Below are 22,067 nucleotides of genomic sequence, written 5' to 3'. Positions count from 1 at the left end.
TCACGTGCTGCGTGCCCAAAACGTTTTTGTTTTGTTTAAAACATTTTTTTTCACAAGACAAAAAACGCTTGTGACTTCAAATTGGACGGAATGGACGCACATTTTCCACCAGCACGTGAAAGCAACATGTCGGAACTGGAGTGTGGGACTCTGGGAAATGTAGTCTTTTGAAAATAATGCTTTTTGAAAAGACTGACCTGAAATCTTTTATTTGCACTGTACACTCTCCGAGTAAGCCGTCTTTCTCCCATGTACTTATAAATATGTCAGTTGAGCTCTAAGTTTTTAAACTGCTTTTAAACATTCAATCGTTTAAAGCCCATTGAGTCTGAAATGTGCCTTTAGAACTAAATCTGTCTTTCCTTTTCAAATAAGCAGAGTTTGACGTCACTTTCTCAGCGTCGTCGACCTCCAGCTGATGTTGCTCAACTACTGGGTGCTTAAAAAGAACAAAGGTGTATAGTATCTCAATTTGCTTATTTATTGCATACTTGGTTGATTCGTGTGTGCTTTCACTGGACTTTCAGTCAAACAGCACTCATGAATGAAAGTTCATGAACACTCTCGCGGCCTCACATTGACATCTGCTCCAGTTTCCATGGCAACACGCCACAGCCGCCCGCTTCACGTCCAACTGGCGGCATGTTGACCTCTGACCCCTGGGGGTGATGACTGACAGCTGTCAGCCACAAAGAGAGTTGTTGTTGTTGTTTTTCTTAAACAATGAGTCCGTGATCTCTGACCTCAGCGTCTAGATCTTCTCCACGTAGTTTCCGGGAAACATTCCCTCTCGGCCGCGAAGGCGTCCGAACCACCAGCCCGACGGATCTAAACGACAAACGTCTGATCGTTAGAAGACGGAGGACGAGAAGGAGATAAAAAAAAAAAAAAAAAAAAGAAGAATCCAAGAGGTCCCCTCTCAGATGTTTTTTTATAATAACTAAAAATGCACACCGTTGTCTTTTCTACTTGTAGCCCTTTGAGATCTTGCCATGTAAAAAGCATTTGAAATCAAATGTATTATTTTAAGAAAGGGAGCAAAAGGAGAAGAAGAACAGAAGGAAGGAGAAAAAGACGAGGACGGCGGCTCCCTGCGTCCGCCGGTACCTTCGGTGAGAATCTCGATGACGTCGTCCGTGTTGAAGCTGAGCTCGTCCGTGTCCTGGGCGTCGTAAGCGTAGAGGGCGCGACACTGCGGGGAACGAGGCTTGGGTTTGGGTCGACCCGCTCCGGGGACCGGCTTCACCTCTTTGGAACGCCGCCGCTGCAGCCTAAAGGCAAAGGCAAAAAGGTGTGAAGCTGAACGGGTCTCGGCCGACTTCATCCTTCTTCTGGCAGGTTCCAAGTCACGCGGTCGCACCACGTCAAGTGACTACAGTGGCGGGCGTCCCCCGATTGACGCCGACTCTCGGGCACCTCGAGTGAAGATGGCACGAGCTGCGTTCTCACCCGGCGGCGCCCTGGTCCGGGACGTTCATGAAGCCCATGTCCACATGCTTCGCGGGCCCGCTGTCCTGCCGATTCTGGTTCTGGTTCTGGTTCTGGAGTCGGGGCAGACTAGGCTGCTCCATGCTGGACTGCTGCCTCAGTAATGAGCCTCTGGCGCCGCTTCCTTGGCGGGTCCTGACAAGCTCGTTGCGAGGGCCTGAGGAAGTCAAGCGGGCAAATCAGCCCCGCACTCGACATCATTCAAACAGCAGAATGTTCCGGTACCTGGATTGTTCCGGTTGGTGGGTGGGGGCCAATTGTCTCTGTTGAGACTCTTACGGTTGTCCCTCCTTGTGGGTCCTGAGAACAGAAGGCAAGTCTTGAGGAGACTCTCAGGAAAGCCTCGGGGTCACTCACGAGGCCGCTTGGCGCTTACGCGAGTTTTTGGGCAGACCCGGTCCAATGGAGACGTGAAGAACCTTCCCACTGGGTTTCAGGACTGCCTCGTTCCCCTGACCTACCTGGAACTGGATCTGTCTGGAACCCGATGAGCTAAACGGGCCCCAGCCCCCCTTCTTCACTTTGAACTCCAGACTGAAAGAGCAGAGGAAGACGAGGAAGGATGGAACGCGGTAGGCAAGCTCGCTAGCTCGCTAGCTAGCTAGCTTGCGAGCTAGCGAGCGAGCTAGCTAGCGAGACGCATTTGTGGACTAACAGGTTGTTGAACTTGAGTGGAAGATTCCTCTGAGTTTTCTCGTGATGACGCTTGATGAGCAGACTGAGAAATTCGGTCTTGAAGACGCTCTGAAGGACGCTGTCGTACTCTTGTTGGTGGATGATGAAGACGTCGTCCTGCAGGGCGCTGGACGCAAACAAAGATGGAGCCTCGTTCACATTTCAGCAGGCTTCACTTCACTTCGCGCTTTTCATTCCCAACAACAAACTTGACTGCAGAAAATACGCCAATAGCACTTGTGAGGCTGAATATGAGCGACGCACTTTGTTTGTTTGAACAAACGCAACAAGTGGCGACAAGTTTCAGTCGTCGTCGTCGTCGTCATCCTTTTTGCGCTTCCTTTTCTAAACCCAGTTCAAGTCCCATGATGCAATTCTGAGCCGGGACTTGTACCTCAAGGAAACGGACTGGATACTGCCCAGCTCCATCTTCCTCTTGAGAACCTCCTGGATATGACCTTTATCTGGCCCCTGCTTCACCTTCTCTCGTCCAATCAGGTACAAGAACTTGGGTGTGAGTATGAGGTCACGCTTCACCGTCTGCTCAAAAGAAAGAAAGAAAGAAAGAAGAAGAAAAAGGACGCCATGCCAAATCGGATTCTTCTGTGAAGGAGCCGCCGAGTTCAGCGTGCGTCTGACCCTGAACCTGCGGTCGAATTTGACCACCACGTCGGCAAAGTCGATCCTCTCCCTGCGGCCGACAAACTGCCGGATCTCCGGGTGGACATCGGTGCCGATGTAGTCGCCCACAAAGTTGCGGTTCAAGCTGTTCTCGCGGCGTTCCTTCTTGTTCAGCAGGATGTCAGATGCTAGAAGAGGAAGAGAGAAAAGGAAGGGGAGGAGCCAACTGCAGAGTGCGCGACAGATGAGGTCTCACCTTCCTCCCTCATCTTCACGTACTTGCGGACGGCAACGTGTTTACGCCAGGCCTTTTGGATGACCCGGGCGTAACCGTTGTACTTGCGCTCCCTCATCTCCTCCAGCAGGAAGAGCTGCAGGAGACGCAAGGACACGCTGGCTGGATCTGGACTTTTCAACCGCCACGTCTTTTCAACCGCCACGTCTTTTCATACCGACTCCGGAGCTTTAACAAAGACTTTGGTCTTGCCCAGCTGGAACTGGTCCTCGTCCATGTTGACGGAGTTGAGCAGGTGCAGGACGCCCTGCCGCTCGTCCCCTTGCCAGGTGGGCCACGTCTCCTTGGTCAGGATGGCGTACCTGTGCGGTGGAAAGGTTAGCGACAGCGGGCGACGTGAGCCGCCACCGGCGCTCGCTTGCGCTCTTTGCCCTCGGACCTCTGGAGGAACTTGTTGAAAAGGCGGCGGTACGCATATCCTGCTCGACGGACCCGGATGTTCTCGCGGAGGCCCAGGTACTCCACCTGGTGCCGCACTCTGTTGTCCTCCCAGTCCCGAGGACGTTTGGTCTCGTTGGGTTTGATGCAGCGGATGTAGTGAGGCGTGCACTTCATCAGTGTCTGGACCAGCGTGTTGGCTTGTTTCTAAGCCCGGAGGAGGGTCGTCATGAGGTCACCTGATGACCGAGGCGGACCGGCGCACCTGACGGACGCTCACCTTGATCTTGCTGCTGGCCGTGCTCGGACGTCCTCTCTTTTCCGCCTGCAGGTTCTCGGGGAAAAGCGCTCTAATGAAGGGACTGCCGTAACGGCACGCGGGCGGGCGCAGCGCGGTCAGTAAGGTCACCACCACACGCGGCCGGGCACGTGCGCACGCCACTTACAACTCGCTGCCTTGCATCAGCTCGATGATGTCGTTGAACAGCACGTCTCGGTTCCTCTCGCAGAAGCCGCTGACGTCGTACGACACCTGAGCGAGGCAAACGGCTCATCAGACCGACGGACGGCTCGTCACCGCGCGGCGGCGGCGGCGGCGGCGGCGCACCTTTCCGGCGTAGTGGTGGATGATGAATCCTTTGTTCCAGCTGCTGAAGTGTTCGTGTGAGCCAACTTGACCTTGGAGTTTCTGCAGCAGAGTCTGGTCTGCGCCGTCGCCTTTGGCGTGCATGGTGGCGCACACGTCGTCCAGCACGCTCATGATGCCAGGAGGATTCTGGGAAGGACCGCAAGGACCGCGCGTTGAAGACATTTCAACTTCTTCACTTCCAATTGGGACTTGCCCCGTTTGCGTCTGTGCCGCCGTTGTTTGTTTTCAGTCAGTCTGACGAAGCCCCGGGGTGAAAGGTCATCTTACAACGGACAAAGATCTTGGACGCCAATGAGACGTTTCTCAACCAGCAGTCAGCTGACCATTCGTCAGACGCACCTGGCAATAGTGCCCGGACTCATCGTCAGTACTCCAGATTGGCATTCACCTCAAGCGGTGACCTACCGAATCGAGGGCAATCGCTCGCTTACCCAAAAACGCGCCATCGTCCAACAAAAGACGAATACAATTTGACGCTTTAGCGTCATCCATATTGGCTTGTCTCATTCAAACGCGTGGAGTTGCCGAATGCTCGGCTGGCCGTGGACGCAGCGAATCAATTCAAACATTCTAAATCCCTCCATGTCGTGAGTGCTAGCTTGTTGTAGCTTCGTCCTTGCTAATGCTATGCTAGGAGCTTCATCCTCGCCAATGCTACACTTGCTAATGCTAAGCTAGCTCATCTAAGCCAAAAAGACGTGAGAGGGGGCCAGCGTCCGAGTCTGTTGCATGAGATGTCAACAAGCAGGCCTTAATGCAAGCAATTATTCCCGTCACTGGAACCGCGTCTCGCACACGCACGCAAACACACTCGCACAAGCGCCTTCCGAGTTGTGCAGCGCACGTCGCGGCCATGCACGTGCGATCCCCTCGTCTGGTTGAAACGGATCAATCTGCATTGACGCATTATGACTCGGATGGGAAAATGATGACTGGACGCCGGGTTCGCATCAGCCAATCGTCTACTTCATTTGAGTCATCAGCGGTTGATTGGTTGCGCAACCTTACCCGGCAACAACAAAACAAGTGAGCAATGTGACCTAAACGGGGCGATTCCACTCCTGAGATCGAGAAGTGAAGGAAACTTTTGGTCCGTTTGGCAAAATGGACCTTTTGTGGAGTTGAGCGAGTCTCCACGGACATCGGCATGGAAATCTTAACGTGGCGTGATGCGGAAAGGCGGATTTTGATGTTGGCTACTTGCGCAACTCACCAGTTTGGACTCGATGAGGTCACACACAACTTTGTTGTTGAAATAGTCGATGGGCGTCCACTTGATTCCCTCCTGAACGTACTCCTCCTGCACGCACACACGCACGCACGCACGCACGCACGCAGAAGGTGAGGGAGGGAAGATGCTGGACTGGTCTGGGAGGACGTGACGGACGTGGCGGACGTGACGGACGTGACGGACCTGCTCGGCCTTCAACGTGAGCTGGATGAAAATCTGCTGCAGCTTCTCGTTGACAAAGTTGATGCAGAACTGTTCAAAACCGTTTTGCTAAAATCGCAAAACACAAACACAAAGGCGGGATTAGCGAGGAGCGTGCATGCGCGGGCGCGTGCACGTGCGCGTCTTACCTGGAAGATCTCAAAGCCGTAGATGTCCAGGACTCCGATGTTGAACTCCTCCTGATCTTTCTGGATGGCTCCATTGACACACTGACGGCAACACACACACGCGCGCAGGGTCAGAGGTCAGGTGGAAGCCCAGGGCGCTGGCGGGAGCAGGCGGACGCGGACTGACGTCGACCAGGAAGTCGAAGAGGCGGCTGTAGAGCGCTTTGGCCAGAGCGTCGCGGGTGAAGCAGGCCTGCTCGGTGTTGAGGGTGACGGAGATGGACTCGGTCTTGCCGCCCCACTTGCTGTCCATGATCCTGCTGGTCAGTTTGCTGCACAGGGCGTCTTGAGGGATCCCCAGCAGGAAGGACGGGAAGGCCAGAACTGAAGCGGGCGCACAGGCCGGCGTTACAGCAGCCGGCCACCGCCAACCGGCAACACGCCACCGCCAACCGCGACGGCTTCCCGCAACTTACAGTCGCAGCTCTCCACCACCGCAAAGTTGTTCTCCTCGCGGAAGTTGAGGTTGCCCAGGTGGAGAATGCCGGCCACCAGCTGAACCACCGAATCCTGGTCCTCCGTGGACAGGCCCACCACCGACATGGCGTCCTGACACGGATCCAGATGGAGAGACAAAGATTGACGGACTGACGGACGCACGGACGGGCAGCGAGGGACAAACGGACCAAGGTGTCGGAGAATTCCTTCTTGTCGTTGACGTCTTCCACCGTGAACGTTCCCGATTGATTGAGGTAGTTGTAATAGTCGGGGGTCGTGACCCCAAGGTTTTCCCTCTGCTCCCCGCTTGCCCCATCCAGCAGCTGAGGGTCAGAGGTCAAAAGCAAGCGCAGTTATGCTTTCACAACTTTGGCTTAGAGTTCAGGAGGCGGAGCTGGCGTAGAGCTGCCGGCAACTGGCAATGGCCGGTAGGAGCGGGCGCTAACATCTGCTGGTACCTGGTAGTATCTGTTGGTACCTGGTAGTATATGTGGAAGTTCCTCTCGCCTGGATTCTGCGAAACCACTCGGCTCTTCTCCAACAGGAAGTTGGAGATCTTTCCTCCGTCGGGAGCGCCGCCGCGGCTGAACTGGATCTCAAAGTACTTTCCCTGTCAGGGAAGGGCACGTGTCACGCGTCACGCGTGTGCGTCGGACTCCACCTCGCCGTCCCTCTGTCTGTGCGTGCGTGCGTGCGTGCGTGCGTGCGTGCGTGGCGAATACTAACGAAGCGGCTGGAATTATTGTTGCGGACCGTCTTGGCGTTCCCGAAGGCCTCCAGCAGGGGGTTGGATTGCAGGATGATGTCCTTCACGTGCTGCACACGCACACACACACACACACACCCATTTGACCCCGCCTCATCTCAAGCCCCGCCCCCTCCACTCACCTGCACCTTGTCGCCTCCCCCTGACACCTTGGATACGTAGCTCATGATGTATTTGGCCGCCACCGTCTTCCCGGCGCCGCTCTCGCCACTGAGGACCAGCAAACAAGTCAGACGGGAAGTCCAAGCGCAAACATTAGTGGTGTTAAGTCCCGCCCACCTGATGATGACACACTGGTTCTCGCTGTCAATCATCATGTTGCGATAAACGTCGTCGGCCAGCGCGTAGACGTGAGGCGGGTTCTCGTATTGGGCCTGAGACACGTGACATCATCAACATACGCGCCAGTTCACTAGTGGCCCTAAGGTTGACCGCTGTCCCGTCATCGGGTGGGTCAAGGTCACAAACCGCGTGACGACCACACGTTAGCGTAGCTTGCTAACAGTCGACGGACGGCCTGTCACAATTGACAGGGCCGCGACTCGTTTTTCAAGCCCGTGGACGGACAAGGAGCATTTGGAGGTCACGTCTTGATCAAGACTCCGCCTTTGTGCCACACACATTTTGCTAAATGGACTGACTTGGATCGGTCGCCACCGTGTAAGCGTCACATCCAAACACGCGTTCGTACACCAGCGGTCGACTGCCGCCGTGTCGGCAAATTTGGCTTCAAGGACACGATGACCACGAAGGGAGACCACGGAAACCCTAACCTCCCGCTTGGGAGACGGACGAGCACGCTACCACGGAGCCATGCCGCCTATTTGCTCTCAAAAGAAGATGGCAAAGTGACAAAGTGCGATATTGACTTTGACTGCATTCGTTTCCGTCCTCAATTTCTTCGGCTGCTTTCGAAGACACGTTGGACTTTCAAAAGCGATCACGGGCATTTTCAAAGAAAGACAGCGACAAAATGCCAGTCGACACGAGTTGCACTCAACGTTTGATAAACATTGCAACCTAACCTCAACCTGAGATGACATTTTTACGACACATTAAAAATGTGTGTGCGTACCGCTCCCTGGTAGAGGTCCACTTCCCTTTCTGTGAAATATGGAAGTTGTTTAAAGGGATTTACGGAGATCAGAACCGGTCCAATGTAGGTCTGTAAAAGGGGGTCAAGGGTTGCAGTACAAGTGGCCGTGTGTGCGTGTGTGCGCGTGCGCGTGTGCGTTGAGGATACAAAGATGTAGTCGTCCATGTATCTCTTCTTGAGGTTCTCCGTGATGGCGTCCTCGTTGATTTTGGACAGCAGCACCATGTCGTCCACGCCGCTCACCTTCACGTCCTGAGCCAGCCAATGATAGCGCTCCTTGCTGCCCTGTGTGGGCGGGGCAACCACAGCCACTTTAATGTTACACGCACACACACCAGTGCAAGGGTCATTAGTGAAGACATTCATTTTCATTTTGACTTTTGAAGACAAACTGAAAATGTAAAAAAAAAACTAAAAACTTGAACGCTTCAAAATGTCTCCGCGAAAGTAGCGATAAACGTGAGACGCAGGCGTGTCCCCTCCTGAAGTTGCAGCATTCCAAAGTCCTGTCGGCTCATGTTTGTGGACACAAAACAACACAATTTACACACTCAGCCAGTGTGTGTGTGTGTGTGTGTAGTTTAAGTATGTGCAAGCGTGTGTCAGCATTGACACCAAGAGCCTGTACGTCAAAATAACTTTGTGTTCCATTTATTGTCTTTCATTATTTGTTGTTTGGTTTTTCCCCCCCAACGTTTGCCATTTAAAACATGATCATGTTGATCTTCTGATCTTTGGATAAACAAACCAGAAATAAGTCAAGGAAAAAGTTGCGGAACAAAAGCGTGCGCAGCCAGCCACAAGTATAAGAATTCAAGAGAGACTCAGAAGCAGCAGCAGTACTAGGGCCGGGACCGGGACTGGGACCGGGACCGGGACTGGGACCGGGACCGGGACCAGTACAAGGACCACAACCACGATCCGGACACGGATCAGAGAAACAGAGAAGGGCGTGTCGCCATGACGTGTTGATCCTCACCATGTCTCCTGCTGCCTGTCACTTCCTGGAGAGTTGAAGTTGAGCCACAAATCACTCCAGACCAGACCAGTCCACTTGAGTCCACATGGGTCCACTTAGCTGCTGTGATCACTGTCGCTGCTTTGGAGCCAGACGGAGCGTCAAGTCAAGTCCGTGCAGGTGCGGACAGGTATGGCCACGCCTCCTCCTCTGAGGAAAACACATGTTCTGCCCCCCTGCTGGCGGGATACAGAACGACAAGTCCTCATCCCAGGTGGAATAGTTTTTCAATTATCATGATGAGGAGAGAGAGAGAGAGAAAGCGAGAGAAGCCATTACGAACTCCATTTGGACTTCAAGCACTGCCGTGATTATTTCTTAACTCCATTGATGTGCTATCAATTATGTATTAGAATGCATCTTTTGCCGTCAAGATGTGTGGAATAGTTGTGTCATAATATTCCACCTGTGTGAAATATTGATGTCAACCACAATTTCGCACAGTTCCACTCGTTTGTCTCCAGCAAAGAGGAAATAGTATTTCCTCGACAACAGAGTTCTAGAAAGAAAAAGAAAAAGAAAAAGAAAAAGAAAAAAAAAAAAAAAAAAGAGTTCTTCAAAATGGCGCCAAAGTAACGCTGCATTTCAAGATCTTCTCAAAGTAAGATCTCTGGCCGGAAGGGCGGCATTAGTGCCAGGATTAACCAATGGGAGGCGAGGTTGTGGCGATTCGATTGGCGTTGGCGGGGAGGGGCGTGGTTGGGCGGCGAGTGTCCAACATGGCGGTGTAGTTGCGCTTCTTTGGCCTTCTTCGTACAGCGAGCGTCACATTTACGTTACATTTCTTTTCTTTTGCTCTCGGCTGCTTCGCCCCACTCGACATGGACATGGACATGGACATGAAGAAGAGGGTCCACTTAGAGCTGAAGGACAGAAGTCCCGCTGAGGTGCGTTCACGGCGACCGCCGGCAAATGTCTCCTTTCGTCGTCTTCTTTCTCGTGTGTGTCCCAGTGCCAACATCGAGTCCGAGTCGTGCTTATGGACTGGGACGTCGACGACGCTTGTGTTCTTTCGCACCTTTCCGCCATTTTTCAAGCAATGCGTTCGCGCCTTCCAGTCCCCGTCACGTGACTGAAAAGCAGCGCTTGACTTCTCTTTGGCGCGAAAACTTTGTTGTCGTGCTCGTTCGGCGCTTCCGGTTGGATCGGTTACCATGGTGACCGTCCAACTGCCGATGGTCGTGTTGTTGTTTGTTCAGGTGTGCGTGTTGGCCTTGGACACGTGCCGTTCGGGAGACGGCGAGGTGGACGGCGTGACGGAGGAGTTTTCGTCTCTGGAGGTTCTGCGCATGGCCGACGTGGGCCTCAAGTCGCTCTCCAAACTGCCTTCGCTGCCCAAACTGCACAAGGTGGGACTTCCTGTCACCTGGCTCGAGACCATGAAAGCTGTACTGGCGTCCGAGCTTTTCTTGGCATTCTACGAAGACGCCGACACAAAAGTCTTTGGTCTCGAGACCGGGAAAATCGAACAAACGTAACGCCGTCGGTCTTTACGACTCGGCGTTTTGCATTTGGCTCCGTACAGGTAAGGCGTGATCAATGACGCGCCTTTGCCATTAATGGTGCCGTATTATTGCCCACGCACTTTTGTGATGTTCCGTTGAAGTCTCCTGGTCCAATATGCAGATTGCCCGCGGATCCTGTTTGAGCTGCCTCGAAACCTTTCGAAACGTCGCACACCTGAGAGCTCCCGAAACATCCGTTACGCTTGCGCGTGTTGAAAGACCGCGTCAACATCTTGTCCAAAGAACAAATTGCTGGACCTGTTGACACTTTGGTCAGTTTCGGAAAGTCGAGTATTTGTCGCCCGTGAACGTTGCTCCAAAATGCTTTCGTTGTCAATTGACCGTCGAATGGGTCATTTTCCGCACGGCTTTCAAAATAAAACAGGAAGTGAGCAGGATTACAGCAAGTCCCTGTTCCCACAATGCATTGCTGCCCACCTGATGAGCTTCTTTTTTTCTGCTTGTCAGCTGGAGTTGAGCGGCAACGCCATCTGTGGCGGCTTGGAGGCGCTGGCCCAAAAGTGTCCCAACCTGACGCACCTCAACATCAGCGGCAACAAGATCAGCGACATGGCCGCCCTGGAGGCTTTGGTGAGCAAAAGCAGGAAGTCGCCGGCACGGCGCAGCCGGCATGGCGCTGACCTGGCTCCGCCCGCAGGAGCCCCTGAAGAAGCTGAAGACGTTGGACGTGTCGGGTTGCGAGGTGAGCGCGCGGGACGACTACCGCCGCGCCGTCTTCCGCCTCCTGCCCGGCGTCGCCTATCTGGACGGCTACGATCGCCACGACAACCGGGCGCCACGCTCCGATAACGGTAACGAGGAATTCAAATGCAAAAACGCTGCACAGCAGGGACGGGCGAGTACCGATAACACGAATCATATCGGGCCGAAGCTGGCCTTCTTTGAAGGTATCGGGTTCTCGTGGAGGCTGTCGATACCGGCCACTGAGAGCTAAGAGAGTAAAAAGAGTCTGAAAGGTCTTCGTGTTTACAGATTAAAAGTACCAGAGGTATCGCTACTTGGTATCGGCGCGTACTGGGACTGGAAAAAAGTGGTATCGGGCATCCCTCCTGCCCACAAGAAGTTTTGAGACACAGGAAAGCTTTTGCTTTGCAGGCGAGGACGATGGCGCCGGTCCACATGATGAAGAAGAGGATGACGAGGAAGACGAGGAAGATGATGACAATGTCTCGGACGAGGAGGTGGGGCTGTCGTACCTGATGAAGGACGGCATCCAGGTGGGTGAGGGCAAAAAAAGGAACCCGACTTTTGACCCAAATCCTTTTGCGGCTGCCAATAAGCGCTTTCGCAGTTAGCGTGTTTGCCGAAGGTGCGACTTGCGCCATCCGACCGATCCGCATAAAGTGTAAAAAAAAATGAAGTAACAAAATGAAGAAAGCGACTTTTGGAGCTGCTCTCCTTTAGCCTGCCGACGGCCTTTCGCATTGTACGTTAGCATCAAGCCAAATGTTTTTCATTTTTGCAATCAACAAAGAGTGTCGAGGCTCATTTGTCAGCAAAAAAGTCTTGTGAGTTGACAACACGGCAGTTGGCGGCCATCTTGTGAGTTAAAAAGTGGACGGACGGACGGACGGACGGACGGACGGAAGGTGTCCAAGCCACCATCGAATGAACCTGTGCCACTTTTGCCTTCAGGACGAGGAAGACGACGGCGACTACGTGGAGGAAGAGGAGGAGGACGATGAAGGTTAGTTTGTTGGGAATTACGCAATTTTGCCAAAGGTTGACGTCGCCCTCGACTCCCCAGACGACGAGGCGCTCCGAGGCGACAAGAGGAAGAGAGACGACGAAGACGATGAGGATGAAGACGACCAATAGTCGAGCGCCGCATTTTTGGCCGGACCTTCGGCCCCGCCCCCTCCGGGGCACAGGAAACGGCGCTCGGTGATCAGCTGGTCCCGGTCTGGTCTCGGCTCGGTCCCGGTTCTGCTGTGTAAATACGAGTGAACTCTTAACTTTGAAAGTTTTTGTTGTTTTCTGGCGCCATCATGTGACCACATGACGTCATTGTTTTTCAATAAAAGCGCTACAAGCAATTGGACGCTCTCGTTTTTCATGAGGCTCTCATTGGCTGCTGGCCGGCCGCATTTTTTTCAAGAGCCGCATAATAACCTGTTGGAAGATCGTGTGTCCGCCAAATGCGCCAAATGGAAGAAGAGACGCTCGAGTCTTTTCCCCAAAACACACCTCAGATTTGACCTTTTTACTTTCTTTCGGAAAACGGCAAAGAGAAGCTTTTCAAAAACCGACAGACGGAAAAACCTTCTTGGATTCTTGAATCTGGTGTGGATTTGAAGGCCACCAAAGGTGAAACGAGTGATTTTGATGAGGAAAAGTCAAGGAAATGACCATTTCCAATCACATGGACGCCATTTTTCTTGCTGTAGACCAAATTGAAGACAAGAATCAAAAAAGGTCTACAATTTGTGTGGCGCAAATATTTTTGCCTTTTCGTTTGGTGACTCGCGAAACATTTGAACGCCGCATTTCCTGAGATTTTCTTCGTGCCGGGAGCGACGCCGACTCACCGGAAGTGTTGAGCGTCGTCGTACATCCAAGACCGCCGTCGGGTTTCCGAACTGTACCGAAATGGGCCGATTTCAAATGAGAAATGATGCAACGCTGCCACCTACTGGCGGCCACTCAAGAAATTGAGAGTGGAGGAGCGTCAGACCCTCTGGCGCCCCCTTTTGGAAAAATGACCAGTGAATAAATTGCGGTTAGCTTCTTCCCAGTTAGCATAACACAGATCATATTGACATGTTCCTTTTATTGATCGCACAGTTTGCTTTGATTGATGATTGACATTTTAATATGAAGATTTTTACTTCATTTTTTTCATGAGCATCCGCAGACTGGACGAAATATTCCTCAGCCGTCCTGACTTTGGAAATCAAGACTTAGCCGGCACTTCAGCTTGGCATGTCTGGCCGGTTGCGGTCTTGGGACTGGTCCAGCTGGCAGTGGACTTCCCTGAGCTCCTTGACCTCCCGCAGGACCTGGCGGGCCTGCTCCAGGACTTCCAGCGCCTCCTTCAGGAGACCGCAGACTTCCGCTCTGGTTTCCTCCACCGACCGCGGTCCTTTCCCGTCTTGGCCTTCGGGTCGGTCCCACTTGGCCGGGTCCTGCGTGGCCGCCAGAATCCGTTCTGTCTGCGCTACCTTCAGGCTGATGAGGCGGCGCAAGCGGCTGACGGACGCGGGGACGGCTCGGTTCTTGTCAGAGTGGCTGGAAATCTCGTCCATGGAGGAGCAGCGGTTCTTCGGTGACGTCCCGGCTTGTTTTCCCGACCCGGAAGTCCAGTCGGCACCCGTCCCCGGTCGCGCCTCCGCCGCCGCCCCCGCCGCCTCGCGAGGAAGACTCTGTGACTTTCCGGGAGCTTGGACGGTCCCGGCAAAGCGTGCGCTATGGGGTCTGGACCCGTAATGGTCCGAGGTGGGCGGGGCTTCTTCTGGGTGGCGGCTATCGGCTTTGCATGCTGCTGGAAGGTTGCCCTCGTCAATCAGATCCAAAGTCACAGTCCCGTCTGATGAGGACGCCTTCACACAAAAAAAGAAAGAAAGAAAAGAGCCAGGACCACTTAAGACCCGCACGGTCAAGCCAACGGGTCGGAAGGCGTCGAGAGGGCGTCGGAAGCGTTAACTGACCGCAGCCAGCAGGTGACCTCGGCTTGGCGGGCGGCGGCCGTGACGGATCCGGGCTCGGTCCCGCGTCAGGTGACACAGGTGAGCCTCGTTTGCAGTCACCTGCAAGCCAAACAATACCACTCAACTTCCTGTTGGCGGCACAACACACATCAGCTGCCTCATCTCGTGGTTTGTTACGTCAGCACTTCAATTAAGGGGCTCCGAGAGTCTTCTTCACCCTGCAGTGCCCGTGTGCTCGCGCGCGCGCGCACACACACGTACACGCGTGCGACCATTACCTGATCCAGAATTCTGTTCTTGGCCCTCGTGATGGCGACATCGAGCGCGCTGATCCACGACTCTTTGTCCTCGGGACTCACTGCCAGGAACAGAACGCTCACAACCTAAAACACGCGCGCGCACACGTGACGTACGGCGCCCTCAAGACGAGCGTGCGTGCGTGCGTGCGCGCGCGTACCGTGTTGTGTGCTGAGCGGCATCGTTGAAGCGTAAACTTGCTGAGATTCTTTTTGCTTCGACTTTTCTTTTTGTGCTTCCTGACGTCGTCGCAGCTGCCGAAGTGGCTCAAGTCCAAAACCTCATCAGCACCCGCGCGACCCTGACACTCACACAAACACACAAACACACAAACACACAAACAAACAAACAAACTGGGCTCGCTCACAACTCAAATGGCAGCATTTTCATTTTTACTGAACGTAAATTGCATTTTGGTGACTTTCATGCAAGTTCGCATCGCTGGCGTGCATTTGATAGTCGTGCAACTGTTTAGCAGGTTGGTCGTCATGGAAACCACATGCATTATTAATCAGCTTTCAGTTGGGGACACGCCCCCTCAGGGTGCACGCGCGCGCGTGTGCGTGTTCAGTGAAATGCGACTCTGCCACAGAAAGTGTGTGATAGTTTGCAAGTGGCCAAATTGTGATGTGGCCGGCAAATTGACGTCATCCTCATCTTCATCATTATCATCATCATACTCATCAGCATCGTCATCATCATCCTCATCATTATCCTCATCTTATTATCACCCTCATCTTTCTTCATTATCCTCATCATCCTCATCAGCATCCTCATCCTCATCCTCATCCTCATCCACCTCAGCATCATCCTCGTCATCCTCCTCATCTTCATCCTCCTCATCATCCCACCTCCTTCTCGCAGACCGTCAGCTGGTGGTCTTTGAGGACGACAAAGCGGTTCTTCCAGATCTCCCGGAACATTCCTTTGCCGCAGAACCTTCGCAGCCAGCCGGCCTTGTCCGCTTGGCAGGACAAAATGGACGCCACCTGCCGGACGCATTTGAATGACTTTGGAGCCGAACGGATCCATCGATCGATGGATCGACGCTGACCGAACGAGTGGCCTTGAAGGCAAAAGGCTTGCTCAAGGGCTTGTGTTTTCCCTTGAAAGCAGAAAGTCGGCCGGCAATGAAGTGACTTGAAGAAAGCTGACAACTTTTTTGCGTTTGAACGAGTCGGAGGCAACGTTTGCAAAAGGTCGCTCGAGCAGGATGGAGACGTTCGCGATGACCTTTTGAAATATTCTCTCTATTCCGTTTGAAGAAGAAGAGTAAGAAGGTTTAAGAAGCAGCTGCTCGCTCCCGCGCCTGCCAGTCAGCACGCGTGTCAAAACGCGCACACACAGTGGTTTTTTTTCAAAATTGTATTTGAATTGCAAGATTTTTCACTTGATTTCATGACATTTTGTAAACGAATGAAACATAATTGAATGAAGCAATTTGAGAAATAAAAAAGAGCTCAAAATGAACGCAATCCTGATGAGCATGTAAAGCTTGCCACATTTGCATATTTGCATACATAACGTTGTTGTCCTAATCTGTCTGGTGTTGATTTGGTTTTGATTGGACTTGAGTTTGGTCAAGTTGTGTGCGTTTCGTTTTTTTGTCAAGTCATCGTGTCCACCTGTGGTCTTCTTGCTCCCTCATTGCGCGTTTAGTCATCGTCATCGTGTCCACCTGTGGTCTTCTTGCTCCCTCATTGCGCGTTTAGTCATCGTCATCGTGTCCACCTGTGGTCTTCTTGCTCCCTCATTGCGCGTTTAGTCATCGTCATCGTGTCCATCTGTGGTCTTCTTGCTCCCTCATTGCGCGTTTAGTCATCGTCATCGTGTCCACCTGTGGTCTTCTTGCTCCCTCATTGCGCGTTTAGTCATCGTCATCGTGTCCACCTGTGGTCTTCTTGCTCCCTCATTGCGCGTTTAGTCATCGTCATCGTGTCCACCTGTGGTCTTCTTGCTCCCTCATTGCGCGTTTAGTCATCGTCATCGTGTCCACCTGTGGTCTTCTTGCTCCCTCATTGCGCTTCCCTTCCAAGCGTTGTCGCTGCGACGCGGCCGTTTCCTGTTCGGTCTCGTCTTGCACTTTGATTTTCATTCTCGGACTCTGCTTGGTTTCGGATTTCCCTCGCACCGCGCCCGCTTATGGCTGCGTTTGTCAATATTTAGGCCTGCGCTCGTCCCGATTGCCAGCATTTGTGTCGGCGAGCCCCACGCGACACACGACACTTGCATCTTCACTAACATTCAAGAAAACAGTTCAACTTGCAAGAAAGAAGAACTTGTTTAACGTTGCTGTTGAGTTTCTCTCGGCCTTTCTTTGCATCCTCTTTTGTTGACTGCACTTCAGGTTTGCTTCTGTGCTCACTGCAAACGACGACAACACTCATTTTCCCGGTGTGCACTCTGGCAATCAGAGCACCACTGCCGCCTACTGTAATGGATGTGCAATTACACTTTATTCTATCCATTTTCTTAACCGCTTAATTAAGGTTTTTAAAAAAAAAAAGCATGTTCTTTGCACCCCCAGCCAGGCAAGCCACTGCCCACCCCAGCAGGGCCCGCGCCTCACATCTTTATTGCTGCTGGTGGGCCGGCCGGGACCCCCACAAATAGCAGTGCTGGACTGTATACATATATATGTATACACACACGCGCACACACGTACGGTATTAAAAAAAAATACATCTCGTATTGAATAATGCACCTTTTTGGCAGAAAAGTGCTTTTGTTTTCGTGTGTAATCGTTTTTGGCTGCTTAGAAAAAGTTTAATTTTGAAAAACGGAAGCTGCTTTCAGGCCAGCAAGCAACTTTGTCGATTTCAAAATAAAGGCTGCCAAGTCATCCTTTTGTCTTTCTCCTTCCGTTCTTTCTATCTGTGCGTGTGCGTGTGCGTGTGCGTGTGCGTGTGCGGCGCGCTTCCTCACCGTGTGAGTGTCCGAGTGTTTGTTCTTCTCCTTCGTTGTTGTTGTCGCCGTCTGGCAGTTGGCGTCCGGCGGGCCGGCCAGCATTTTGGCGGCTGCTCCAAAGCGGCTCACGGCAGACCCGCAACACTCCGCCGATACGCGGACAGCAGACGTGCTCGGTGTCCATTTACTGTCTCACCGCACTTACCCCCCCCCCCCCCCCCAATTCACCCCCTGCTGGCTAAGCGGCTCCTCGGCAGCCCCGCGGCGCCCTCTGCTGGCCAGACTTTGGCGTGCCGGCCCTACTTGGTCTCGTGTCCAGTCTGTTGCGATTCTGGGCTGACAACCCCCCCCAAAAAATCATAACATGATCAATTTCAAGTATTAACGTGTAAACATCAAAAGTTTGGGCAAACAAAACGAAGCAATTCCTTCCATTGAAGGCCACTGGTGAAGTCCAATGGAGCGTCTGCTTTTCGTTTTCTTTTTTAGATGACGTCACGACACGTCCAACTTATCACATTTGATCATTTTAACATATCGATTTTCTTTCTAGAATGGCAGCAAATGCGCTTGCCAAAGAATGTGAAAATATTAACCGGCAGGTTTTTGAAGGACACAAAGCCGCCTTCAAGGAAGTCTGAAAAATGAGTTTGCAATGATTGAGGAGGGAATGCAAGTTATGATATTTTGGATTTGAAAGCGAATGTCAGCAGCATGAGAGTGAAAAGAGGCCATTTTGAGGGAGTGGCCCCGCCTCATGCAAGTAAGTCACTATTCACCCCGCCCTCTTACGCTTTCATTGCCGCAACTTGGGGTAGTTGTCCAGTTTTCTCCACTGGTGGCAGCACTTCATGCACTTGTTAGGGTGCAGATCAGTTGACAACTTATCAGAAGCTAACGCTGTTAGCCAACGCTAATTTGAGTACTCAATGCAGCTCTGCTTACCTTTTGCATGCCGTCATATGGCCGTGACTTCAAAACGGTTGCCAGGCGGCCGATTTGTGGGGGCGGGGTTATGTGAATATGTAAATGAGGCGTTACATCCAAATTTTCTTCAGTGGACTGTGTTTTGTTTTTTGTGGCAACAAAAATCACATGAGACATTTATCCAAATCTATTTTATTAGCTTGACATGTTTTTCACACCAGGTTTTCGTCGTATCTTAGGATGTTAATTTCGCAATTGAAGTGGCGTTCTAAGCTTCCATTTTGATGTCATTTGAGCGCATGGCTACATTAGTGACACGGCAGGCCGTGCTCGCCGTCTGTCTCCCAGGGGGCGGGGCCACGTCATTCCCAAGAGAATCAACTCAGCACGTATCTTTGATTCCGACCAATCGCGCGCTTTCTCTCCACAGCCTGTCGGCCGTCTCGTCGTCCCGCCCCTCCGGCGCCGCTTCCTTCAGGGCGCAGTCGCTAAACACAAAGCAAGAAAATCAACATGGCGCCCTCAGTGCATCTTGAAAATGGACTCCACGTGATACTTGAGGTACGAGTGAGTCCGTTTTTTCACGAGGCATCAGGCACCAGGCACCAGGCACCAGGCACCAGGCACCAGGCACCAGGCACCAGGCACCAGGCACCAGGCACCAGGCACCAGGCACCAGGCACCAGGCCCTCCCCCCGTACCTGAAGTAGTTCCCCGATTGGTCCTCCAGCCCCGGCGTGACGGCGCAGTACAAAGTGGTCTGGCTGCCCTGGCGCGGCGTCTTCATCAGCAGCATTGCCGGCAGCCTCAGCAGCGCCCCGACCAGGGGGAACCAACCCTCCACGTGGCGACTCAGCTCTGTCCGGATGACGCCGGGGTGCACGCAGAAGGAAGTCACGCCCGAACCTGAGTGGCAAATACACAACGTCACCACAGCGGGGCGCACGCCGCGTCACCGCCGGCTAACGTGGCGCTAAGGCGTCCAGTCGGTGGAACGGGAACGCGCCCGTGCGTGCGAGTGTGCGTGACCTCGGAGGCGGCGCGCTAGCTCTCTGCTAAATAGCACGTTAGCAAGCTTGCTCTGCCGGTAGCTCTGCAACGGACTGTACGGGCGCGAGCTGAAGAACAAGTCGGAAAAGTCCACGCGACCTGAAAACAAAGAAAACAACAAATGCGCTCAGACGCCAGTCGAGCGTCGCGGGAAGCCAAGAGGTCAAGGGTCACACCTCCGCGATGGGCGATGGACGACACGGTGATCACGCGGCTGGGGGCGGAGCTCTTCAGCTTTGGGAGCAGCAGATTGGTCAGAAGGAAGTGAGACAGATGATTGACAGCGAACTGAGTCTCAAAGCCGTCCTCCGTCAGCCATTTGGGACACATCATCACACCTGGACACACGCACGCAATGGGACGGACAGGCGACGGGACGGGCGGCGCCAGACGGCCGGACGTACCGGCGTTGTTGATGAGGACGTCCAGTCTGTCCTCGCTGTCCAGGAAGTCTTTGGCAAAGTGTCTGACCGAGTAGAGGGAGGCCAGGTCCAGGTGTCGGATCACCACGTTGCCGTTGCCCGTCGTCCTGCGGATGTCCTCGGCCGCCTGCTCGGCCCGAGACAGGTCCCGGCACGCCATCACCACGCGGGCGCCTAAGAGGACGGCACCGCACGGCGCTCAAAACGCTTGCCTGCTGGATTTTTCCGTTACAAAAATCAATCAATCAATCAATCCATAAAAGGTTACATCTTCCTCATGAAGCCAAATAGCAGCTCATCTTGTCAAGGGTCACAAGTTCACGTTGGGACGACGCACAAGTGCCAACAACGACATTTGGCAATTTGCCCTTCTTTCAACAATTTGAGGTGAGGAGCGCCCAAGCTAGCAAAGCAGCAAGCTAGCAAACAGCAAGCTAGCAAACAGCAAGCTAGCAAAGCAAACGACTCCATGGACTTTCAACAGAAGAAAACCTTTTTCTTTCTTTCTTTCTTTCTTTCTTGATTGTCCGTCACACCCGCCGCATCCCGCTTGTTTTTTCTTGCCATGGACTCGTAGCTCAAATCCGCAATTGCTGTTTTTGGAGAGCACGCGGAACATTCAAGTTGAAGCTGAAGTGGCACTCGGTTGTCACGGCAACCAAACGCATCCTCAGCATTTGGGGGGGCAGCTGGGACCGACCGACGACCGACCGACCGACGACCGCTCGGGAATCATTTAGCTCACTTCGAATTCCAAGCGTGTCGAGCAGGGAGGCCATTTTGATAGTCTTTGGTCTGACCCGGCCAGGGATGGAACCCGCCACCTCGAGTCCACTTTCAGGACGGACGTCCTACCACTAGGCCAGCGAGCTGCTCCAAAACATCCTTTGAGCCGGATTCCGAGCAGGAAGTCTTGGTCTAAAGAGCATTAAGAGGACGTCTATTCATCCGCATAATCAGCTTACGTGGCTTTCCTGTGATGTCACGATGCTTGCGTGACCTCGCGTAACCTCACGAGATGATGCGCCAAGTACAAGATGGCCGTCCGCCTCGCCCGCTCACCTCGCCTGGCCAACTCTCTGCACGTCTCCTTGCCGATGCCCGTGTTGGCGCCCGTCACCAACACCGTCTTCCCGTCCTGACGCCGGCCGCTGCGGCACACGCCGCCGCCGATCCACCTGCGCAACGCTGCCACGCCTGCGCACACGCAACGCATGTTGGCAAGAACACGAGCTTAGCGCTAACGCGGACATGACGACGACGACGAACTCACAGACGAGCAGGACTGCTCCGAGCAGGGCGCCTTTCCGGAGCAGCGTGCCGCCCTCGCCCACCGGAACCTCGGACTGTGACTCGACACCGGGCCAGGGCAGAACCAAGAAAGCGGGCCCGGCCGGCATGCTGTGAAGACGCGCCGCTCGGCTCCACGCAGCCTTCTGGTCCACGGACGCTTCTGGTTTACAGACGATTCAGGTAGACGGAGTGTTCTGGTCTTTGCGGTGTTCTGGTCCACGGAGGGTTCTGATCAACAGAGTGTTGTAATCTCCACAGTATTCTAGTCCACAGAGTGTTCCGGTCCACAGGGTGGTCTGCTCCACAAAGTGTTCTGGTCTAAAGAGCGTCCTGGTCCAGAGTGTTTCGCAATCCGCACTGCAGAGCGTTCAGGTCTATCAAGTGTTCCGGTTCAGATTGCTGTATTCCGGAGTGTGGGCCAGCGAGCCAGGACAGAACACAAAGGGGGCGGGGCCAGATTAAATCTGATTAGACAGGATTAAAAAGCACACACACGCACACTGATCACATGACTTCCTGTCAAAGAGGCCCACATGTGAGCATCGACTGGAGAGAAATGATTTCATATAATTGATCTTATGTTGTGTCTCCCTGGAGACAATTTCATTTTTACGTGACTTCATTTCTCAGTCATTAATTTAAGCTAAAGTCATTTCAGTTCAACTCCAAACGCCATTTCAATCATTTGTGACCTGTACAATAAATGCAGTCTGTTTTCCCCCACCTTTTTTCGATTGGCGTGTGACACGTCACCGTGACGTCACATTGCCTAGCTCCGCCCAGAAGCGGGACAATGCCACTCAAATGATGCTTGCTGTCAGTCTGCTCGTTATTTTTGTGCGCGCGTTGCTTTGTTTCGTGCTCTTTTTTCTCTCCGGTGTTTTTATGTTCTTGTTCATTGCGGAGTGAGAAGCATGCCGCCTACCGGGAAGTGACGTCATACACGCCAACCAA

The 22,067-nt window shown here is 53.2% G+C and overlaps 4 protein-coding genes across 10 annotated transcripts; 1 reads left to right on the top strand and 3 right to left on the bottom strand.

The window, feature by feature from the left end:
- Positions 1-460: 460 nt before the first annotated feature.
- myo1eb (myosin IEb) lies at positions 461-10,000 on the bottom strand. Of its 2 annotated transcripts, XM_086078448.1 has the most exons (28): positions 9,006-9,998; positions 8,174-8,311; positions 8,006-8,095; positions 7,210-7,304; positions 7,053-7,140; positions 6,891-6,980; positions 6,643-6,774; positions 6,353-6,487; positions 6,143-6,275; positions 5,854-6,050; positions 5,688-5,768; positions 5,521-5,607; positions 5,320-5,406; positions 4,065-4,232; positions 3,904-3,989; positions 3,738-3,819; positions 3,459-3,664; positions 3,237-3,381; positions 3,041-3,155; positions 2,803-2,972; positions 2,558-2,703; positions 2,144-2,290; positions 1,865-2,022; positions 1,714-1,788; positions 1,450-1,645; positions 1,108-1,271; positions 744-828; positions 461-679 (listed from the first exon to the last, which is right to left on the bottom strand). In XM_086078448.1, the coding sequence occupies exons 1-27, from the start codon at positions 9,006-9,008 to the stop codon at positions 752-754; spliced, it is 3,291 nt and encodes a 1,096-aa protein (XP_085934574.1). In that variant the 5' UTR covers positions 9,009-9,998; the 3' UTR covers positions 461-679; positions 744-751. The 2 variants fall into 2 exon arrangements, with proteins under 2 accessions (XP_085934574.1, XP_085934573.1); XM_086078447.1 differs by having other exon boundaries at positions 2,558-2,972; positions 9,006-10,000.
- Positions 9,730-12,606, top strand: LOC147173089 (putative acidic leucine-rich nuclear phosphoprotein 32 family member C). 2 transcript variants are annotated; one of them, XM_086078466.1, is made up of 7 exons: positions 9,730-9,931; positions 10,244-10,393; positions 11,018-11,140; positions 11,208-11,361; positions 11,666-11,787; positions 12,206-12,257; positions 12,318-12,606. In XM_086078466.1, exons 1-7 carry the CDS (start codon positions 9,866-9,868, stop codon positions 12,386-12,388), a joined length of 738 nt encoding a protein of 245 aa, XP_085934592.1. In that variant the 5' UTR covers positions 9,730-9,865; the 3' UTR covers positions 12,389-12,606. The 2 variants fall into 2 exon arrangements, with proteins under 2 accessions (XP_085934592.1, XP_085934593.1); XM_086078467.1 differs by lacking the exon at positions 10,244-10,393.
- Positions 12,607-13,325: 719 nt separating this feature from the next.
- plekho1b (pleckstrin homology domain containing O1b) lies at positions 13,326-17,613 on the bottom strand. 2 transcript variants are annotated; one of them, XM_086078459.1, is made up of 6 exons: positions 17,440-17,613; positions 15,366-15,503; positions 14,675-14,815; positions 14,496-14,600; positions 14,218-14,316; positions 13,326-14,109 (listed from the first exon to the last, which is right to left on the bottom strand). In XM_086078459.1, exons 1-6 carry the CDS (start codon positions 17,521-17,523, stop codon positions 13,483-13,485), a joined length of 1,194 nt encoding a protein of 397 aa, XP_085934585.1. In that variant the 5' UTR covers positions 17,524-17,613; the 3' UTR covers positions 13,326-13,482. The 2 variants fall into 2 exon arrangements, with proteins under 2 accessions (XP_085934585.1, XP_085934586.1); XM_086078460.1 differs by lacking the exon at positions 15,366-15,503.
- Positions 17,614-18,524: 911 nt separating this feature from the next.
- Positions 18,525-22,024, bottom strand: crdhl (cone RDH-like). Of its 4 annotated transcripts, none has more exons than XM_086078462.1 (7): positions 21,838-22,024; positions 21,094-21,512; positions 20,883-21,017; positions 19,575-19,994; positions 19,378-19,497; positions 19,050-19,254; positions 18,525-18,836 (listed from the first exon to the last, which is right to left on the bottom strand). In XM_086078462.1, the coding sequence occupies exons 2-7, from the start codon at positions 21,218-21,220 to the stop codon at positions 18,731-18,733; spliced, it is 1,113 nt and encodes a 370-aa protein (XP_085934588.1). In that variant the 5' UTR covers positions 21,221-21,512; positions 21,838-22,024; the 3' UTR covers positions 18,525-18,730. The 4 variants fall into 4 exon arrangements, with proteins under 4 accessions (XP_085934588.1, XP_085934589.1, XP_085934587.1 ...); XM_086078463.1 differs by lacking the exon at positions 21,838-22,024 and having other exon boundaries at positions 19,575-19,736; positions 19,803-19,994; positions 21,094-21,577; XM_086078461.1 differs by lacking the exon at positions 21,838-22,024 and having other exon boundaries at positions 21,094-21,577.
- Positions 22,025-22,067: the final 43 nt, after the last annotated feature.

This window comes from Leptonotus elevatus, chromosome 6, assembly GCF_054856555.1.
Source record: "Leptonotus elevatus isolate MCC_2025b chromosome 6, RoL_Lele_1.0, whole genome shotgun sequence".
Classification (NCBI taxonomy): Eukaryota; Metazoa; Chordata; class Actinopteri; order Syngnathiformes; family Syngnathidae; genus Leptonotus; species Leptonotus elevatus.
Note: the sequence above shows the minus strand (reverse complement) of the source record. Positions and strands in the feature narration are given on the sequence as shown.